Source organism: Lynx rufus, unplaced genomic scaffold (assembly GCF_022079265.1).
Source record: "Lynx rufus isolate CCGP_SWC_20201006 ecotype Redwood Valley unplaced genomic scaffold, mLynRuf1.p SCAF_13, whole genome shotgun sequence".
Taxonomy (NCBI): Eukaryota; Metazoa; Chordata; class Mammalia; order Carnivora; family Felidae; genus Lynx; species Lynx rufus.
This window is the reverse complement of record NW_025814827.1, coordinates 1,200,005-1,219,809: the sequence shown is the minus strand read 5'-3', so window position 1 is coordinate 1,219,809 and position 19,805 is coordinate 1,200,005. Positions and strand designations below refer to the sequence as shown.

Sequence of the window (19,805 nt, the reverse complement as noted above, 5' to 3'; positions counted from 1 at the left end):
AGAGGGAGACCCAGAATCCAAAAGCAGGCTCCAGGCTCTGAGCTGTCGGCACAGAGCCCGATGAGAGGCTCAAACCCACGAACTGCAAGATCATCATGACCTGAACCGACGTTGGCATTCCACCAACTGAGCCACCTAAGTGCCCCAAAGTAATTAAAAAAAAAAAAAAAAAAAAAAAGGAAGACTATCTGTAGGTAAGAGCTAGGAAAGCAAATTCCTCACCTTGTCACTTTTCTTCCCCCCCACAAAGGTGAATAAATGGATCCCCTGAATGAGGTTGAAACTGACAAATACTTACCAAGTATGATTTTAATTTCAATAGAATGGACAGTAAACGATATCACTGATAACTAACCAGCTCTACTACTGATTTCAACCTGTGTAATTCTTAGGGTTATTTCTAGCACAAAACAGCAAGACTACATTTGTTACAATAGCAACCGAAGTAGGTCAAGTGTACATTCAATTATAACTTGATTCTTTTATCAAAAAAAGAAAAAAAAATAAGAATATGTAGCAAGAATAATTTAAGTTTTGAGAACACTCACTACCAAAATCTAAGAACGAATAAGGTGAGATCATGTATAATAACAAAACCTATGTGAAATATCTGGGAGATCAAAGAAAAACAAACAAACATATAAAAAGATAGGACATTTCATTTTTAATCAGTCAAAAATGAAGAGTTCTGGACAATGTCAAATTCCACACACCATAACGCTATAGTTACACATTAAATATAATTACTATCTATACATATGCAAAAATATAGTTCTATTTCATACAATAAAACCCTTTATAGAAACCATTTTAAAATTAAGCAGAACTTCTCAACATTAAAATGTGAGGTATAGGTCCTTCTAAAGGTTCCTTTAAAGGTTTTAAAACAAAATGCTAAATCTAAAAACAATGTCCTTTCTGTCAGTTCCAAAGTTAAATCTACTTAAAACAAAAGAAAAACTGATAGCTCAGTCACATACTATTTAAATAATATTGTTCAGGCATCTCTAAAATCCTGCATTTTTTTCAAGTATGGAAATAGAACTCAAATATCCCACGATACAGTACTAAACAGATGGAATATTTAGGAAAGACTTTGTTGTCATATGGCACAATATTGTTTTATTCCTTCAATACATTTTGAAATAAATACCAGGTTTGGTTCTGTTCTTCTAAAAGGCCAAAATTACAATCTACATTTAAGATCATTTTGACTGTGTTAAGACTTGAGTGTAAAATATAACATCAATATTTTATCACAAAAGTAAAGCTGGTAACAAATTATAAAAGAGACAGTACTCTACTCAGATCTACCCAGGGATTAAAGCTCATCATGATAGAAATACTCATCATGAAGCTGTCTGCCATAATCTGTAGCTTCACTGGTAAGAAACAAGTCCTGGTTCTCCAGAATCTCTGCTTCAGAGAGCTTTCTGTCACTATTCAAATCCATTTCATCAATTAGGTGAAGAGCCTTTAAAACAAAACAAAACAAAATAAAACCAAAAGGTGTCAAGTATTTTCAGCAAGATGTTCACATTTCAATGTGATTGGATTTGTCAAAATCATTCAGGTGTGCCAAATACTCATTATTATCTCAGTATCTCAAAATATTACACATTATAACCAAGCTATCTACTGCTTCTCTTACTATCTCCTTTCTTAATTTCTGCTAGGTTCTGCCTCCTCCCCACTCAAATCCAATTCAGGATTGGAGTTAAGCAAAGTTAAGCAAAATTAATATAACCCACTTTGGGCCCTTATAGGTAAAGTATAAACTTTTATTGTTCTATTCACTGTACTACCAAATTAATACATGATATAATCTTAACTTCCTTGACAATCTAAAACAGTTCACAGATTTAAGTCAAGAAATTGCAATGCATGGATCCTAAAGAAACAATGATTCCATTACTTCTTTCTTCAGCTTATGGCTTTGAACTTCTTTTCTATTAATAGCACCAAATCTGGGGAAGAGGAGAATATATAGTCACTTTTTAACACTCACCTCTTCTTGTGCAATTCCTTGATTATTGGGTACTACCCAAGACAACAGCTCTTGGGGGTCAAGCCTGCCATCGGTATCTTTGTCATAATCATTCAGGAATCTATCTTTCTCAACCAGTATCCACTCTGGATCCTCATTTGCTGCTTAATTAAAAAAATAAAACACAATATGCATACACAAGAATAGAACCTGTATCCAATAAGAAGTTTGGTATATCCCTAGAATAAAGGAAATGAATTTAAAGTTTACTACATCAAGGAAGCCCAATGAAACAGATCTACATATCTGAAAAGTCCTAAAATAAGTATACACTATATAATTTTCAAAAGTGACATGTAAGTCTAAATGACCCAGAGTTTTTATTTTTTATTAAAGGTTTTTTTTTTTTTTTTTTTTGAAAGAGAGAGAGATAGAGAGAGAGAGTGAGCAGGAAAAGGACAGAGAAGGAGAGGAATAGAGGATCAGAAGCGGGCTCTTTGCTGACAGCAGAGAGCCTGACATAGAGCTCGAACTCACGAGAACTCATGAACTGTGAGATCATGACCTGAGCCAAAGTAGGACACTTAACTGAGTGAGCCACCCAGGTGCCCCACCACTCAGAGTTTTTAAAATGATGTATATTATCACAACAAGTTAAGTCTGTTAACTGCTGCTAATTGTTCTGGTATCTAGTTTCCCCACATTTGAGCGGGGTACATGTACCCATGTACACATTACATGTACATCATGCGGCTATATAAAGCTTGCCATGTGTGCTTATAAAGTAACATGTGTCGGGGCGCCTGGGTGGCGCAGTCGGTTAAGCGTCCGACTTCAGCCAGGTCACGATCTCGCGGTCTGGGAGTTCGAGCCCCGCATCGGGCTCTGGGCTGATGGCTCAGAGCCTGGAGCCTGTTTCCGATTCTGTGTCTCCCTCTCTCTCTGCCCCTCCCCCGTTCATGCTCTGTCTCTCTCTGTCCCAAAAATAAATAAACATTGAAAAAAAAAATTTAAAAAATAAAGTAACGTGTAATTTTAAAGTGAAATTCACACTAAGTGATGCTTTGAAGCAACAATTCCAAAAAGACCTCTGTGAAAAGAAAAAGCTGCACATGCAGACTCCTCAAATTTCAAACACTCAGTAAGATGCCATCCATGGTCTATACCAGTAATTATAGTATTTTGTTTCTTTTTCTTTTAAGATCTACATGCAAAGGTACAGGATTTTGTTTAAAAATATCAACCTCTACCTCCTTGCCCATTTGAATCGATAATTATGTTACGTTTGTTTGGAAAGGAAGAAAACTCTTTGAATCTACAAGTGGAACTAAAAGTGAGATAGCATTCTCACATAAGCCATGAGTCTGTTTTTGCTTATATTATATTTACTCGGCAGAACAAGCAGAAATCAGGCACAATTCTTCTTGTTCCATTTCCCTCTGTCAAACAGACCTCAAACAGAGTAAGGCTCTCTCCCAATTCCTTTCTTCTTTAATTCCCATGTTTCCTTCCTCCTTCCACACATCCCAGGGTACTTACTTGGATCCCGCCTGTAGTCACCAAGAAATTCTTCCAAACTAACAAATCCATCACCATTTTTGTCATGTTCTTCTAAAGCCTCTTGAATGACAAATTCCTATTGTATGTTCATAAACAACAACAACAATTAGTTACAAAATTTTCCCACCACCGTCTGAATCCATCCCAGTACAGAAGTTCTTTAGGAATAATCATTTCAGTTGTCCATACTTGCAAGACAATCTTTCTAAACTGGAATTTAGAAGCAGGAATAAAACCACAAATATTAAGTAGTTTTAAATTCAATGTCTTTAAGGTTCTGCTATTGAGAAGAACTCCACTTCACCCTCCTAAACAACCTGAACACTAAACTCACAATCCTATTTTCTGCACATTCCCCTCCTTCTCCAGAAGGACACCTCTTATCACCTAGGTCTCCTTTAGCTCCGCTTTTCGTCTAGTCCATTAACAAACCCAAAAGAACCCCCATTTTAGATCCCTTTGCGTGGAAGTGTTCTGCCTCTAGATCTAAGTGAAATGTGTCAGTCCCCCATAAACCTACACCTCCTTTCTTCCTCTTCCACCAAATCTACCCCATCCACTGCCCCAAATCTGCTCCTCATTCTTATCATGGCTTCTTATCAACCAATCCTCTCTAACCCAAAGATTACACGCTTTCTAGTTACATTTGACCCAAGGTGACCTGTTTAATGGCCAGCTATTTGAGGCCTTCCCTTATTACCTTCCTGTATCTTCTTGTACCCTTTTCTTACTTTGCCAATCTCCACCCTGTACAGCAGACCCACATCACTTTCTCCTTTATTCCAGAATCATAAAGTCTAAAAGAAAGAGAAACACAAATACAAATACAAACCTAACGCTTATAAATTAATTTTATTCCTTTCAGTGGGCTCTCACTGCAGTTTGGAAGTCTGTCTCTGCCTCAGTTTCCCTAACACATACTCTAAAGCTGTTTTTTGAAAATTCCACTTTGAGCCTGAATACAATTCTATCCAAATACTCTCCCATTTTTCCAAACAAGGTACAGGTCTTCTGAGAGATAGAGCGTGAATGGGGAAGGGAGAGAAGGGGACAGAGGATCTAAACCGGCTCCACACTAACAGCACAGAGCCCGATGTGGGGCTTGAACTCATGAACTGTGAGATCATGACCTGAGCTGAAGTCAGAAGCATGTGACTGAGCCACCCAGGCGCCCCAAGGTATGCCTGTTTATCAGCATTGCATCCTCACCTTTAATTACCTCTATTTTTATGCCTATTCCTCTCATCCTTCTCTTCAATCTCAGGAATTTGCTATCTTTCCCCTTTCTCTAGGGTGAATCCCTCAACACTCTTCCTAGGAAGACTTTTCCCATACTTTTCCATTTCCTGAGTGTTTTCTTTCACTCTTAACTCTGGCCTCCCTAAGGGTCCAATCTCTTCTCATCAGCTTCTTCTTCTATGCCTTTAACACATTCAAGTCCCCAGGACTTTGCTATACTCTTTAATTACCATCCTGGATTCTTTGATGCCTAGCTTCTTATTACTTTGTCCTCACGACCTGCTGCCACCCAAACACCTTTCCACCTGGATTCTAGCATCACAACTGTTAACAAAAACATATTCTCAAAAGTCTCTAATTCTAGCCAAACCCAAAGGCTTCCTTTACATCTGCATGAAATAACTTAAATACAAGTTGTTAGTTTTCTAAAAATCAAATGTTACAGATTTTATATATAGAAATAAGGGGATCTTAACCTGGATATCCAAAGATTAGTTTTAGAGAATCTGAGAATCTCCTGAAATTATAATACCATATTTTGTGTGTAGGAGCCTATGTGATTTTTCTGGGATAGTCTACAGGTTGCTCCATATTTTTAAAGGAGTCTGTGATCCCATACAAGTTAAGAATCACTGTAATCCCATACAAGTTAAGTAATCCTCTTGGGAGACAACAGACTTACTTCAATAATGTTGCCATGATTAAAAGAAATTTTGGGGGCACCTGGGTGGCTCAGTCGGTTAAGCATCTGACTCTTGATTTCAGCTCAGGCATCTCATGGTTGTGAGATGAGGCTAAACCTGCTTGGGATTCTCTCTCTCCCTCAAAAAAAAAAAAAAAAAAAAAAAGGAAATTTTGGAACTACATGAATGAAAGTACTTTAAATTCTAACTTTTAATCCAAAGTAAAACCATCTAGTTGATCTTGTACCCTGCCTTTTCCTTTATCAAATATATCTTTAAATGGAAAAAGGGATACACCAAAACAAATTAAGGTAAATAAGAATTAATGAAGCTGCTTTGAATGAGACACCACTTTTTGGTCACACATCTTATGTGCCACAGTCACGTAAGTGGGAGTCAACTCCCACTTGGCATATCCTGTCCCGTCCTGACACAACCCATTCTGTCAATGGTACTACTGTTTTGATCATTTTTATACAAGCTCAAAACCTCACAGTCCTCTCTAGCTTTTCCTTTCTCTTCCCACACTTATTTAGTCAGTCAACATTCTTGCTGTGTTTTCTTCAAAATGTTGTTCATGCCTATTTCGTTCCATTGCCACATTGTACTCTGGGGCCGTGGCACATGATGCCCAAATTATTTCATTGTTTTCACTGGTCATTCCCCTCCTCAGTCTTCAATTCAATTGTTCCTTATTCCCCAGAGAATCAATACCTGCCTGCCATGCTAGGGTTCAATTAGCTAGTCTTAACTTAATTTTGGCACTTAAACAAATTGTGCCCAGCATTGTTCTAAAACTAGGTCGTGTGTTTTGTGCCAGGTGAGAAATCAGAAGCCTCAGTGGCAAATGTGGTTGCAATCGTGGTGTCTTGCCACTGGGCTATGGAGAAAAAGGTTAACTGCAGCCTTGTTATTCAAGGCAGCAGCTTTTGGCCATGACCCGTTTAATATAAAGCTATGTTCCCTCCTTGAAATATCTTCCCTCCCTGAAATATCCACAGAACCAAGCCACACAGCTGGAGGCTGAGGCTAGGCAACAGACCTCAATATTGAATGTTTAGTCTATTTTTTAGAAGGCTATTTGTTATATTAGCCTTTACAATAGTAAAGTTAACTAGCCTTTACAATAGTTTCTGTTCTCAAGAAGCTTGCCGCGTCATAGTAGGGACTCAATCAATGTTTGTTGAGCTAAATTCTAGAGTTCAACAAAAATTCTGAAGAACTGGTAATTCTTTTAAGTACTAAAGTGATGAGAGGGATCATTCCTCACGCTGCAAACATGTTATTCAGCAGCGGCTACACCTACACCCCTCACCAACACCCTAGGAAAAGGGATCCGAAGGTGATATGTTTTCCCAGACCTGAAGTTTTTACAAGTGATGTCGTAAACTAAATAGAAGTACTGATGCTACTGATACTGGAAAACAGAAAAGTGTGAAAGCTACAAAAGGACAAGGAAGGCAATGAAAGTAATGTGGTTATAAGGGAGAAAACAGCCAAGGGAAGCATGCCACTCACACATTGGACAGAGATTTACCTTCTCCCTCATAATCAGCACTCCTCCCCCACCAGCAGAAATCCTTTCCCACCTCTCATCTTAAGTGGGGAGATCTTTGGATCTTGGGTTCTCTTAAAAATTCTCATTGCTAGATGATTCATTTTAACAACTTAGAAAAAAACAGGTTTTAAAGTTTTGGTTACTCAAGAATTCTCTTAAAACTTCCTTACCGTCATATAATCAACTTCTTCAGGATGCTCAAAAGCAATAAATTCTTCAAGATTCAAACCAGGACCAGAATCTTGGTTTGCTTTCTCAAATCGCTTCTTGTCCTTTAAATGAAGCTTTGAAAATTAAACATTGAATTTATTTAAGGTCTCATCCACAAACATCATTACACATACTTTGAAAAATACATACTATGTGAAATCTGAAGTACATTCTCATACATTATCTTCACATTGCCCTTTTGAAGGTAGGTTAGGCAAATTAACAAACATTTATGAGAAGCAACTGAGACACAGACTCTAGAGTCAGAGACTCAGATCTGAATGCCAGCAATGCCACTTACCAGCTGTGGTAAGAACACATTGCTTAACCTCTCTGGTTTCCTCAGCTATAAAATCAGGATAAAAATCTCCATTGAGCAATTGGGATGAGAATCCCTCTCAAGCAATTAGTAAACCTTAGCATTTAAAAACTGTTACATATTACTATTATTGATAGAAAACTGAAATTAAATGATTGAGAGAGATGTCAGAAATACAGCTGGTATGCTGAACTTTGATCCTCCCTGTTCTTCTACAGTACTACACGTTATCTTCTTTAACAATCTCAACTTTTCCGAATGCCCCAAAAGCAATAAATTCAGACTATGTATTAATTCTTGATATATCATTTTCAAATAATTTCTGGTCCTTGGAATGACTTTTCAAAAATGTTAACAGATTTTAGAAAAATAGTCATCTTATGAGAATACTTCTGGTGTATGTATCTAATATTTGAAAGTCTATTGTTGGTAGGCCCTTTAGAGTGCTAATAATTACTCAGGTACAAACACATCAAAAGGTGAAACGGACCTATTTTGAGGTTAAGTAAACATACTTTTTTACTTTCTCACACCATCTTCCTTTTTTTCCTTTTGTAAACTATGCACAAGTAGTAAATCAAGAAGCAGCTATTAGAAACAAGGCTGTTTTTAATGCATTTCTCAAAAGGAATTCTGTAATCAAGAACCTTGGAAGCCAATAGTGCTATATTGCTAATCTTGCATAAATTCTATTTTGAGAATTTATGGGAAAAACTTTCCTTTCTGTAAACTGTATGTATTAAACAGCACATGAAAAAAAACCACAATTTCAAATATTTTGGAAGTTTTTAATATATGTATCTCATTGTTGAAAATAAATGCTCTTTTCAGTTTTCTAGAATAGAGGTTAGGTAGCAGTCATTTACTGAAACACTAGTTCTTTTAAAATGACTGATTTACAGTGGAGAGGCTCACTTCTTCCCCAAGAGTTCATCTTTTAAACCATCCAGATCCCACTAGCCAGTTATTACTAAATCATGACAGAAAAAAAAAAAATAACAACAACCTTGTTTCCAAATAGCTACTTTTAACTTAATGTTTCCTAATTTCACGTAACTAGACCAAATAATTTACATTTGCTGTTCAGGGGCTTAACATGGGAAAAAGTAGACAAGAATTTGAGGTACTTTGTTGAGTCAATCAAGTTCTTTTTGAATAAACTACTATTCAAAATACCAAGTGCTTAGATTTCCTTATGAAAGAACCCTTCAGTTTGGAGCAAAAAGGTCCATGTTTCAGCAGCGGGAGCTGAATTTGGCCAAATTTGCCTATGGAAAGAAAGGATCTCTTTCAACAAGCTCAGATTGTTTTTTAAAAAATTAAGGAAAGTAGTTTTCTTGTTCATATTTCTCAGATTTTTAAAATCAAATGAAATAATGAGATTTTTAAAAAACAGTTTTATTCATGGTTATTTGAAGAAAACAATTTAAGAGCAACTCAAATTAAAGAAGCCAATACACAGGAAGATTGTTTTTCCAAAGTGGCAAAAGATTACAACAAAAAAGGCTGTCAGCTTCATAAAACCTCAACAGTCTTCTGTGTAAAAACACTGTATTTTAGTGGAGAGTAGAAAGTGCTACATACAGTTAGTAAAAAGGTAGAAATGACCATAATCATTTATTTTTATATTGTCACAGAAACTTGTGAAGAACAAAACTGCCATCTTTTGGTAGACTAATGATTTTACACGAGGAAATATATAACCTGTGATGCCAGAACAAAAGTCTAGGTCTTAAAAATTCTGATCAGCCATGTGCCAGATTCTATCTTACATAAATAAATATTGCTTGTACATGCACATTCAGCAGCTGGCTTTAAAAGTTAGACCACACGATCTCGCGGTCCGTGAGTTCGAGCCCCGCGTCAGGCTCTGGGTTGATGGCTCAGAGCCTGGAGCCTGCTTTCGATTCTGTGTCTCCCTCTCTCTCTGCCCCTCCCCCGTTCATGCTCTGTCTCTCTCTGTCCCAAAAATAAATAAACGTTGAAAAAAAAAAATTAAAAAAAAATAAAAGTTAGACCAATTGAACTTTTGCCAGGTAGATGCCCAAACTTTAATTATCCTGCCTAAAAGTGCTGACTATAATTGTTCATCATAACGTAAAGAAATGCTTTTTCAAGCATTTTACAGCCTTAGAGGGCCATTATTACAGGTTATCTCTATTCTCTACATGGAAAGTTACTAAAAATAAGATAAAATTCAGGCATCAAATTGATTTTTGTTTAATAGGCTTCCATATAGAAAAATTTTATTTTATTTAGATATGCAATTCCTTTTGATGATTAGTTATGGTATAATGTTAAGTCTGTAACTTTGAGTAAGACTGATTCATTCTTCATCCTTGTTGATTTTTATTTTGAAGAATAATACATACGTTTCTGAGTTCATCTTTATAATCCATATCCACTTTGAGGGGGTTATATATAACAAATTCTAATAAAGTATTATCAATGGAACTTCATATAGAGACATGAAGAGAGACATGAGATAATACCTCATGCAGAGATATTCCTGGGTTGTCAAAGAATAACCAGTAGGACTCCCATTGAGAAGTGTTCATTTTAGGGATCCATCAATTCCTTTACACTATTAAGATCTAATTCACTCTTAAAAAGTAGAGTCTTATAATCAAAATGTACTGAGTACCTTGGTGGCGAACCCATTATCAGAACCACACATTTTTTAAAAGAAAAACTGTTCTTAAGTAGGTTATATTAATGAGTCATGTATCCCTTCAAAGTGAAGATTTTTTTTCTCAACACCATCATCTATTACTAATCACCCTGTTCCAAGAATATAGACTCAAGAAACCACACATAAACATTTCTCATGTTTTGATGGAATAGTTATTAAATCTTTTGGGTGCCAAAAGAAAAAAAAAAGACACAATTATAGTCTGATGCTGGTAAGATTTTAAAATATTGTATTTAACTTCTCTCTTGTTACCTAGCAGGTAAGTCATATCATTCCATGGTTTGGTTTTAGAAAAGTCTCAGAACTCAAACAATACTTTTAAGATTAATTGATTTCTATAGGATACCTAGGAGACAGGCAAATCCCAAATCTCATTATCGTTTGTTTCTTTTTTTAGCATTAAGTAGTAAAAAGACTAATTTCCACTCTCTGTAGTCCACTGTAAGATGAAGACCCAAATAAGGAGGAAAAAAGGGAAAAGGAATCTTAACTAATCTAAAGCTGATATAGTTAACCAATTCTTCAATAATTTTTAAAAGCTAATTATGGGGGCGCCTGGGTGGCGCAGTCGGTTAAGCGTCCGACTTCAGCCAGGTCACGATCTCGCGGTCCGTGAGTTCGAGCCCCGCGTCAGGCTCTGGGCTGATGGCTCAGAGCCTGGAGCCTGTTTCCGATTCTGTGTCTCCCTCTCTCTCTGCCCCTCCCCCGTTCATGCTCTGCTTCTCTCTGTCCCAAAAATAAATAAACGTTGGAAAAAGAAAAAAAAAAAAAACTTATAAAAGCTAATTATGTATTAAATATAAACCTATGTGAATCACACATGCTTTCTTCAATAATATTCTTTTGTGGGGCACCTGGGTGGCTCAGTCGGTTAAGTGTCAAACTTCAGTTCAGACCATGATCTCATGGTTCCTGAGTTCGAGCCCCACGTCAGGCTCTGTGCTGACAGCTCAGAGCCTGGAGCCTGCTTCAGATTCTGTGTCTCCCTCTCTCCTGCCCCTCCCCCAATCATACTCTGTCTCTCTCTCAAAAATAAACATTAAAATAATATTCTTAACCGTCTGAGCCACCCAGGCACCCCTAAAATATTATTCTTTTGTTTACTGTTTAATATTCTGTTGACCTACCCAACTGCTACTATTTATTGCTATCTCTCCATACTTTTATTATCCTCATTTTTTGAGATGAGGAAACTGAGGCATAGGGAGGTTTAATAGCTTACCCAAAGCTGCACAATTATTAAGCTGTACAGCTGGATGTGAAGCCAGGCAGACTGGCTCCAAGGCTGAAGCCCTTAACCTCTACATTGTTGGCATACACATAGCATAATCATTAGCAGAAAAAACAATCCACTTTGAGTTAGTGATGGCCTATAGAGCTCAAGTGGCCAATATGATTCTGAAATAAATAGAATGTATAATGATAAATATGGCCACAACAAAACCTAAAAAGTAGACACCATAATGGAATGTTAAAGAATGGAAGAGGCTCAAATGTTATCCAAGTATCCTTGACTAGTATTTTGGGATGTAATAATTTGCAACAAGGTGTTTGGTTTAATTGAATCAGTTACTTTGTTTATTCATTTATTTAAAAAAAAAAATTTTTTTTTTTTAACATTTATTTATTTTTGAGACAGAGAGAGACAGAGCATGAATGGGGGAGGGTCAGAGAGAGAGGGAGACACAGAATCCGAAACACGCTCCAGGCTCTGAGCGGTCAGCACAGAGCCCGTTGTGGGGCTTGAACCCACGGACCGGACCGTGAGATCATGACCTGAGCTGAAGTCAGACGCTTAACGGACTGAGCCACCCAGGCTCCATGCTGGGTCCCTAACACAGGACTTGAACTCAGGACTCTGAGATCAAGAGTTGGACACTTAACTGACTGAGTCACCCAGGTGCCCCTGGGTTTATTTTTTCCACATAGAAAAAACTATCTATTCAAAAAAAGTCTTTAGAGTTACCTTTGAAATATAAAAGTTCATATTGAAATAGCAATTTCTTAAGCTTATTTTCCTTTGTGTTAAAAAGTTCATACAAATTAATAATTAAAAGTTCTTATTAACTCCTAAATAAAAATTGTCTTCCTCACCTCTGTTTAAGAAGCATTAGAACCTGTGTGGCTCAGTCAGTTAAGTGACTGACTCTTGCTTTCGGCTCATGTCATGATCTTACGGTTTGTGAGTTCCAGCCCTGAGTCGGGCTCTAAAGCTGGCAGCATGGAGCCTGCTTGGGATTCTCTCTCTCTCCCTCTCTCTCTGCTCCTCCCCTGCTCACGCTATCTCTGTCTCTCTCAAAATAAATAAACTTAAAATTAAAAAAAATACTTTTTTAAAAAAAGCATTAGAAGAAGACATATTTTAATTATGACAAATTAAACCATGAGAATCAACAAAACTTATAGTGACACTGAATCTTCAAAAATGAGTTACTTTAAATGGTACAGCCTCTATGGAAGACCATATGACAGTTCTTCAAAAAATTAAAAATGGAAGTACTACACAATCCAGCAATTCCATTTCAGGGTGTATATCCCAAAGAATTAAAAGCAGGATCTCAAAGAGATATTTGTACACCCATGTTCATAGCAACATTATTCACAAGAGCCAAAAAGTTGAAGCAACCCAAGTGTCCATGGATAAACAAAGTGTGGTATATACACACACTATATCCATGGATATACATGTGGTACATACATACGATAGAGTATCATTCAGTCTTAAAAAGGAAATTCTCACACATACTACAACATTATGAGGACATGATGTTAAGTGAAGTAAGCCACTCACAAAAAGACAAAAATATGTATGATTCCACTTATATGAGGTTCCTAGAATAATCAAATTCAAAGACAGAAAATACAATGGTGACTGCCAGGGACCCAGGGGAGGAGGAATGGGGAGTTGTTGTTTTATGGGTTTAGAATTTCAGCTTTGCAAGGTGAAAAGAGTTCTGGAGATTGGTTGTATTAACAATGTGAATGTACTTAACACTACTGAACTGAACACTTAAAAATGGTTAAAATGGGGGTGCCTGGGTGGCTTAGTCAGTTAAGCATCTGGCTTCAGTTCAGGTCATGATCTCATGGTTCAGGAGTTTGAGTCCCGCATCAGGCTCTCTGCTGTCAGTGCAGAGCCTGCTTCAGATCCCCTGTCCCCGTCTCTCTGCCCCTCCCCTGCTCATGCTCTCTCAAAAATAAAAATAAACATTTAAAAAATCTAAAAAAAATGGTAAATTTTAAGTGTATTTTATTACAATTAATTTTTTCAAATAGTTATTTTATATAAAACTATCTGTTTACAAATGGGAACGGGCCTCTAGTCTTAGTCAATATGATATAAAACTGTTCAATAATAACAAAAAATAAAATACTGAGGTACATATTCAAAATACACTAAAAAGCAACTGTAGCAATGAGGACAAATGATGCAGCTAGGAAAAAAAAATGCAAGGATAATTTAGGTAGTCCGGAATAAGAGTCCTGAATCCGGTGAGAAAGGAAGCCATCAAAATGACCACTGAAGTGGAACAGGTGATTGCCCAGAGGACAAGGCAATCCCAGTCTATAACCTCAGAACCTCTTGTGCTCATTCATGCAGGAAGGGAAAGTGAACTGATAGATCAAAAGGAACAGCCCATGCACGCATACTCACCTGCCGAAAAGACTCCTCTTCTGCGTCATCCAGAGCAGTGTTCTCATCAAAGTCAATCACACGATCATACATCTGAATGTTGTATTCATCCCATGACACACTACCGTCACCATTTTTGTCATATTCAACAAACTGTTGTTTCGCTTCTTGCATAGCATAATGTTTGAAAGACATCTGAATCCACGAACTGAGTTCACCTGTGAGAATTTCCCAGCACACAATGAATGTTGACGGTAATTCTGGTATTTACAGAAGTGAACGTTTCTAAACTTTATCTAAAAGAAAAAAATCCTGAGTGTTTTCAAATACTGAGGGAGAATTAGCCTAGTTGTATTCAATAGAAATAGGAGTAGAAGGTGGTGAGAGCAGTTTGGAATCTAAGAATATAATATTATGTGATCCAAATAGAATGCAAACTCTGAGTAGCGTTTGGGTATGTTTTGTTCATTAAGGTACTCTAAATGCCTAGAAAGTGCCTGGCTCAATAAGTTATTTGTTAAATGAATTACCAATTAGCTAAAATAGTATTTGACTTTCAAAAATTATCCACAAAATTGCAGATGACCTTTGCTAACTATCACAGATCTCTTGGGAAGTACAAATATGTTAATAACTACCTATTTATTTTAATATGTATTAGAAATAAGTTTTTCATTTATGAAAGTAATATAAAGTTTCCCTTTAAAATAAATTTCATGTTGAGTTGAATCAAAACCATATTAAGGAAGTAACAGATGGCAAGTAGCTATGGTCTAAATTGCGAAAATCTATTCAAGTGACTGATGTTTGAGAAACACTATTACAGTATATGTCCTTCAACCATGTCATAAAACTTCTGGGTGAAATTTTAACAAAAGTTATGGGTAGCATTTAGGATTTAAGCCCTCTTGCAACAGCTCTCTGTGTTATCTTGGTACCTGAAGACATGGGAGAAAGTTTCTAAATCTCTAATGTCCACGTTCAGATCAACTTTAAAAAAATCTATTCAGAGATATTTACTCTGTTGCATTATAGAAAAAAAGTGGTGGGGGAAGAACATGAATATTTGCAAGGACAGCAGGAGTACACCATTTGGTTTAAAAGTGATATACCATTTGGTTTAGAGTGGTACTCCTCTAACTGGTTTGGGGGAGGTCAAGTGGATAGAAAAGTGAAGACACTTTGTCTCTCCTGAAACTCTAAATTAGGGCAGAATAATTATCATGGTAACCATGTACTGAACAATTATTATATATTAGGTCCTCTACATATGTTGTCTCTAATCTTCACAGCAAGGCAATTCTAATCACTGTCCATTTCCGTTTCTAATCTAATTTATTTTAAGTTCAAGAAATTGCCATTTGGAATTGAGGACTCACAGCCAGTAAGCAGAATCCAGATTCAAACCTATGTCTGTTTCTAAAGCCCAAAATCCTTCCACAGAATTTCGGGCTCTCAAGAACCTGAGTCCAGTCCTACCTCTTACAGTGCAAATTAGCAAACTTCTCTGAAGGGTCCTTCAAGTACAATGAGGGTTTCTTCTGGTTTATTTAAAGAGATCATCATGACATAATAGAATACAGATTGGAAAAGGGACCAGAAACATGGGTTCACACTTGAGCTCTGCCATAAGGGGTAAGTTTACTCACCCAAGTTTTTGTTTTCTCATATGTAAAATGAAGATTTGAACTAAGTTCCTTTTAACTTTAAATTTAAAGTTTACTATTAAATATTTGAACATATCTAGGCCCTAATAGGTACCACAAAGTCTTCCAAATCAACTTTTTCTGTGTGCTTGCTAGTGTAACCAAAGATAGACCTATTTTTAGTGGACAACTAGAGTCAAAGCTTTGTTTTTATTTGAAGTAGAGAACCCAAAACCTTAATATTTCTGAGGGCACCAATTTTACTGACAACACATCTTAAATTTACCAATTATTTTGTACTTCTCTGTCCAGCAATTTTCTTTATGATTGACTTCAGACGATGAGAAGCATTTAAATAAGAGTTATAGCAAAATATGGGATGCCTGGGTGGCTCAGTCGGTTAAGCATTCAACCTTTGGTTTCTGCTCAGGTGATGATCTCACAGTTTGTGAGTTTGAGGTCCACATAGGGCTCTGCACTGACAGCACAGAGCCTGCTTGGGATTATCTCTCTCCCTCTCTCTTCCCCTCTCATGCTCTCTTTCTTTCTCTCTAAATAAATAAATAAGCTTAAAAAAAAAAAGAGTTATAACAAAATATCTCCTGAATTTTTTTGGATGATCAACTTAGAAAGTTGAGAGGGTTTACCACTTGAATTAAGCAATGAAGAGAAACAGTTGCACAGCAATTTAATATTCTTTTAATAATCTGTGCATTTCATTTCTGACTGGAGAACCTACCTGAGAGCAAATTTTTTAAAGTAAACTCTACCAACTGAGCCAGCCAGGTACTCCTCATTAAAAAAAAAAAAAAAAAAAAAATTAATGTTCATTTATCTTCGAAAGAGAGAAACAGAGCGTAAGTGGGGGTGGGGCAGTGAGAGAAGAAGACACAGAAACCAAAGCAGGCTCCAGGCTCCGAGCTGTCAGCACAGAGCCCAATGTGGGGCTCGAACCCATGAACCATAACATCATGACCTAAGCCGAAACTGAATGCTTAACCAGGTGCCCCTCAGATTTTTTTTAAGTGAAGGATATTAAAAACTGAATTAAGAGCAAGAAATCTGGATTCTAATCCTGGCCACTCATATAAGAAAGGCACTTACCCCTCTGGATTTCAGTTTCTTCAGCTCTACAAAGAGAGGTGGACAAGATGATTCTAAGGCCCCTACCAGGTGTAGTAAGTTGTAATAAACATAATTTACATGCAACAGGTCTTTTTCTACTTATGAAAAAGAAGCAAATTCTTAAATTGCTAATGAAGCATATATCAAAAGAGCAATACAGCATGTAACACCATAGGTTTTTGACATATTTATGTCAAAAGTCTATTGTTGACATCGATAAAAGTCATAAGAGAAACGGGGTGTTTGCTCAATGCATGACTTACACATGCCGTGTAGCGTCCACGATGTTTATATATTACCAGAGAGCACTGATTTTTACTTGGAACCTATGCCTAAAGATTTCCAGATAAAACCTACTCAACATGTTCCCCCCACCCCACCCCCCGTCACAGTACCTCTCATTTGTTGCAACACTAGCAATCTACACTCAACAGATAGACCTGCTTAATAAAATGTTTATATTTCTATCTCCTACAAAGGGATTTCTCCATTGTTAGTTGTGTAGGACGTCCTTACTTTCGGTGAGGAAGCCATCTGAGTCCAAGTCAATTTTCTTTATGATTGACTTCAGTCTTTTGTGTTGCTCTTCAGGGGTAAGTTTAACATACTCATCGACTTCTTCCTTTGGGGGGGTAAGCAATACATAGGGGGGTAAAGCATTACCATCAGTGCGGTAAAATGGTGGAAAAAATAAGGCTACCAGAAGCCTCTCCTGTTCAGGGTTTTGGGGTGACCCACACTTGCTCTCCAAGGCCCCCACCGCCTACACACCTTCAGTGATCCTGCCCCGTGTCAGAGGGTGGAAGGGTTCCGGCTCCTGGGCCGCTCTATTTCCTCAGGCTCAGAGGCCTCGGGGTCCCCCTGAGAGTGAGAGGCGCCCCGCCCGGACCCCATTGTCAGGCAGCCCGGGCCAGGCCTCGTCTGGCCGCCCCTCTTTGTCCCGGGACAAAGCCCGCCGCAGCCGCGGTGCGAGGCCCGGCCCTCCCAGCCCCCGGCCTGGCCACCTCACCTGGCCGCCCAACAGAGCCTCACGGTCGTATTCGCTGCGGTGCTCGCCCTGCGGGTAGTGCAGCTCCTCGGCGTCCCCGGCGCCGGCTGTAACGGCACACAGCAGCAGCAGCCCCAGCGCCGCGGGCCTCGGGCCCAGCCGCATCGCGCCGACCCGCCGCGGACACAGAGAGGCGAGGAAGGAGACCGGCGGGGGTCAAGCCCGCGGCGGCGCTTCGCGGGCTGCTGCGGACCGGCGGTGCGGCGTATGTGGGGAGGAGGGAAGGAGACGCGGAGGGGGCGGTGGCCGTCTTTCCTCGGGCCGTAGGCGGATGAGGCCTGAGCGCCTACTGCGATGTTGGGGCTGGCCAGCCCAAGGCCTAAATGGCCCCGGCGGAGGGGCGGGGCGCCAGGCCGCGCCGCTGATTGGGCCGTCCGGCGCTGGGGGAGGGCCGCGGCGATGTGGCGGTCTGCTGCCGGTACGACAGCTCCACAGCGCCAGCGGTGGCTGCCAGGAGGGGAGACCCCCGCAGGCGCCTTCGTCTGCGCCAAGAAACCTTCAGAAAGCACGACCCCACCTTACTCCCTCCCTGTCTTTTCCCGTCAGTCTTGTTAATGGCAGAAATTCCCCACTCCATGTGTCCATCCGCCCTCGAGAAAAGCTGGAGATTTGGATCAAAAAAATATGGTACCTAGAAAAATGTTTATCTTGAGGAACCAACCAACAGTATGCATTTCCCAGTCTTCAAGTGTATGTCTACTTATTTATTTCACCAGAGCAGGAAGAACAAACCCAGCTACTGAAGTCAGGTATTTGTAGCTGATGCTCAATTTCGTGACTTACAGGTTCTGTGACCATGGCCAAGTTCCTTGGCCCTTGAAAACTTGTTTGCTTACTTATAAAATGGACGTCAATTGACCTTAAAGAGTTGTGAAGGTTATATTAAATAAAATAATGCGTTTAGAACAGTAGCTGCAGCATATGGTAAAGTGTTCAATAAATGTGAGCTTACATCCATGTGGGTGAAAAAGTAGATGAATGGACAGATGGCATAGCTTAGAAAGTACCTAGGAAAACCTTTATGAATAGAATGCATGTACTCGTAGCTTCTATTCCATGTCTGTCTACAGGTCTACGTAATTTCTGTACCTCATCCACACTAAACACACAAAAAAATTTGTAGGCTGCAGCTTGAGCCCTTTTCTTTCATTGACTGCTCCACTTAGGATCAGGCCTTTTCACACGGAAGAAAAGGCTTTCTGGGTTCTCTTTCACTTCCCACAGTTTCTATTTGGATTGGGAGTAAGAATCCTGTTCCAAACTGAAAAACTGAGTGGGCACAAATCAGACAAATTTCCTGGGTGAAGATGGAATTTTATTGTTGTTAGTCAGAGACCATTGAAAGGTTTACAGAGTAGACTAAGTTCAAAATGGGATCTTTTCAGCGTTATAAAGAGCAATGCAAAATAAAGTTTTAAGTTTCAGAGTCTAAGTGTAGGCTCTAGAGTTGATTTCTCTAAAACAAACAGAAAAGAAGGAAAAAACTTTTATCACCAAGCCATTTTAATTTTAACTTCAGTTCTGGGTTTTGAGGCAGTCTGTGAAAAAAAGAGACACAAATGTCTCTAACTTAGCTTTGTACCTATTGTTCTCCAGTAAGTGCAAGGTAAACTTTGACTAGCTTCTGATGTGATTCCAATTACAAAGGTTAGGATAAAAGGTATTATAGAAGTTCTTCCGGTCTCAAGGGCTCGACAGGTGGGGGTTTTGGAGCAAAGCGAATCTAACGATATCTAAAGAGGCAGTGGTGAACAGACAAATGTCTGAGCATCAGAACACTTGGGTTCTGTCTTCCCTCAGCCCCTAAACAGGCTGCTTTTCCTCCTTGTGCTTATTTTTTTCCTCTGTTGCAAAAGGATTGGGTTAGCTCTGAGGATCTTAATTTGAGAATTTAGGGCTGCTAAGGGTTCCTAAATGGTGTGATAATCTCAAAATCTCATGCAAAATTGTGTGCATATGTACATTTCTGGGGAGGAGGTCTATAGTTTTGCTTTCATCAGAGTCTCAAAAAGATCCATGGTAGCAACACTTGTAGAAGTTTCTAAACAACTCTTCATCTCTTAAATGCACAATTTTATGATCTTGGCAGTCAGAATTGTTAGAG

The 19,805-nt window shown here is 38.6% G+C and overlaps 1 protein-coding gene across 2 annotated transcripts; it reads right to left on the bottom strand.

The window, feature by feature from the left end:
* Positions 1 to 649: 649 nt before the first annotated feature.
* On the bottom strand, positions 650 to 17,999 carry RCN2 (reticulocalbin 2). 2 transcript variants are annotated; one of them, XM_047074746.1, is made up of 7 exons: positions 17,663 to 17,999; positions 17,170 to 17,275; positions 13,904 to 14,100; positions 7,198 to 7,311; positions 3,527 to 3,623; positions 2,009 to 2,151; positions 650 to 1,474 (listed from the first exon to the last, which is right to left on the bottom strand). In XM_047074746.1, exons 1-7 carry the CDS (start codon positions 17,804 to 17,806, stop codon positions 1,322 to 1,324), a joined length of 954 nt encoding a protein of 317 aa, XP_046930702.1. In that variant the 5' UTR covers positions 17,807 to 17,999; the 3' UTR covers positions 650 to 1,321. The 2 variants fall into 2 exon arrangements, with proteins under 2 accessions (XP_046930702.1, XP_046930703.1); XM_047074747.1 differs by having other exon boundaries at positions 2,009 to 2,148.
* Positions 18,000 to 19,805: the final 1,806 nt, after the last annotated feature.

What these genes read in the sequence shown, in the direction of transcription:
- RCN2 (XM_047074746.1), bottom strand. Translation starts at nt 17,806, where the DNA reads ATGCGGCTGGGCCCGAGGCCCGCGGCGCTGGGGCTGCTGCTGCTGTGT. An exon ending in AAGAGGAGTCTTTTCGGCAG is followed by an intron (nt 7,312 to 13,903) that starts GTGAGTATGCGT and finishes TAATTTTCAAAG; the next exon opens with CTTCATTTAAAGGACAAGAA. An exon ending in TGACTACAGGCGGGATCCAA is followed by an intron (nt 2,152 to 3,526) that starts GTAAGTACCCTG and finishes TTTTTAATTAAG; the next exon opens with CAGCAAATGAGGATCCAGAG.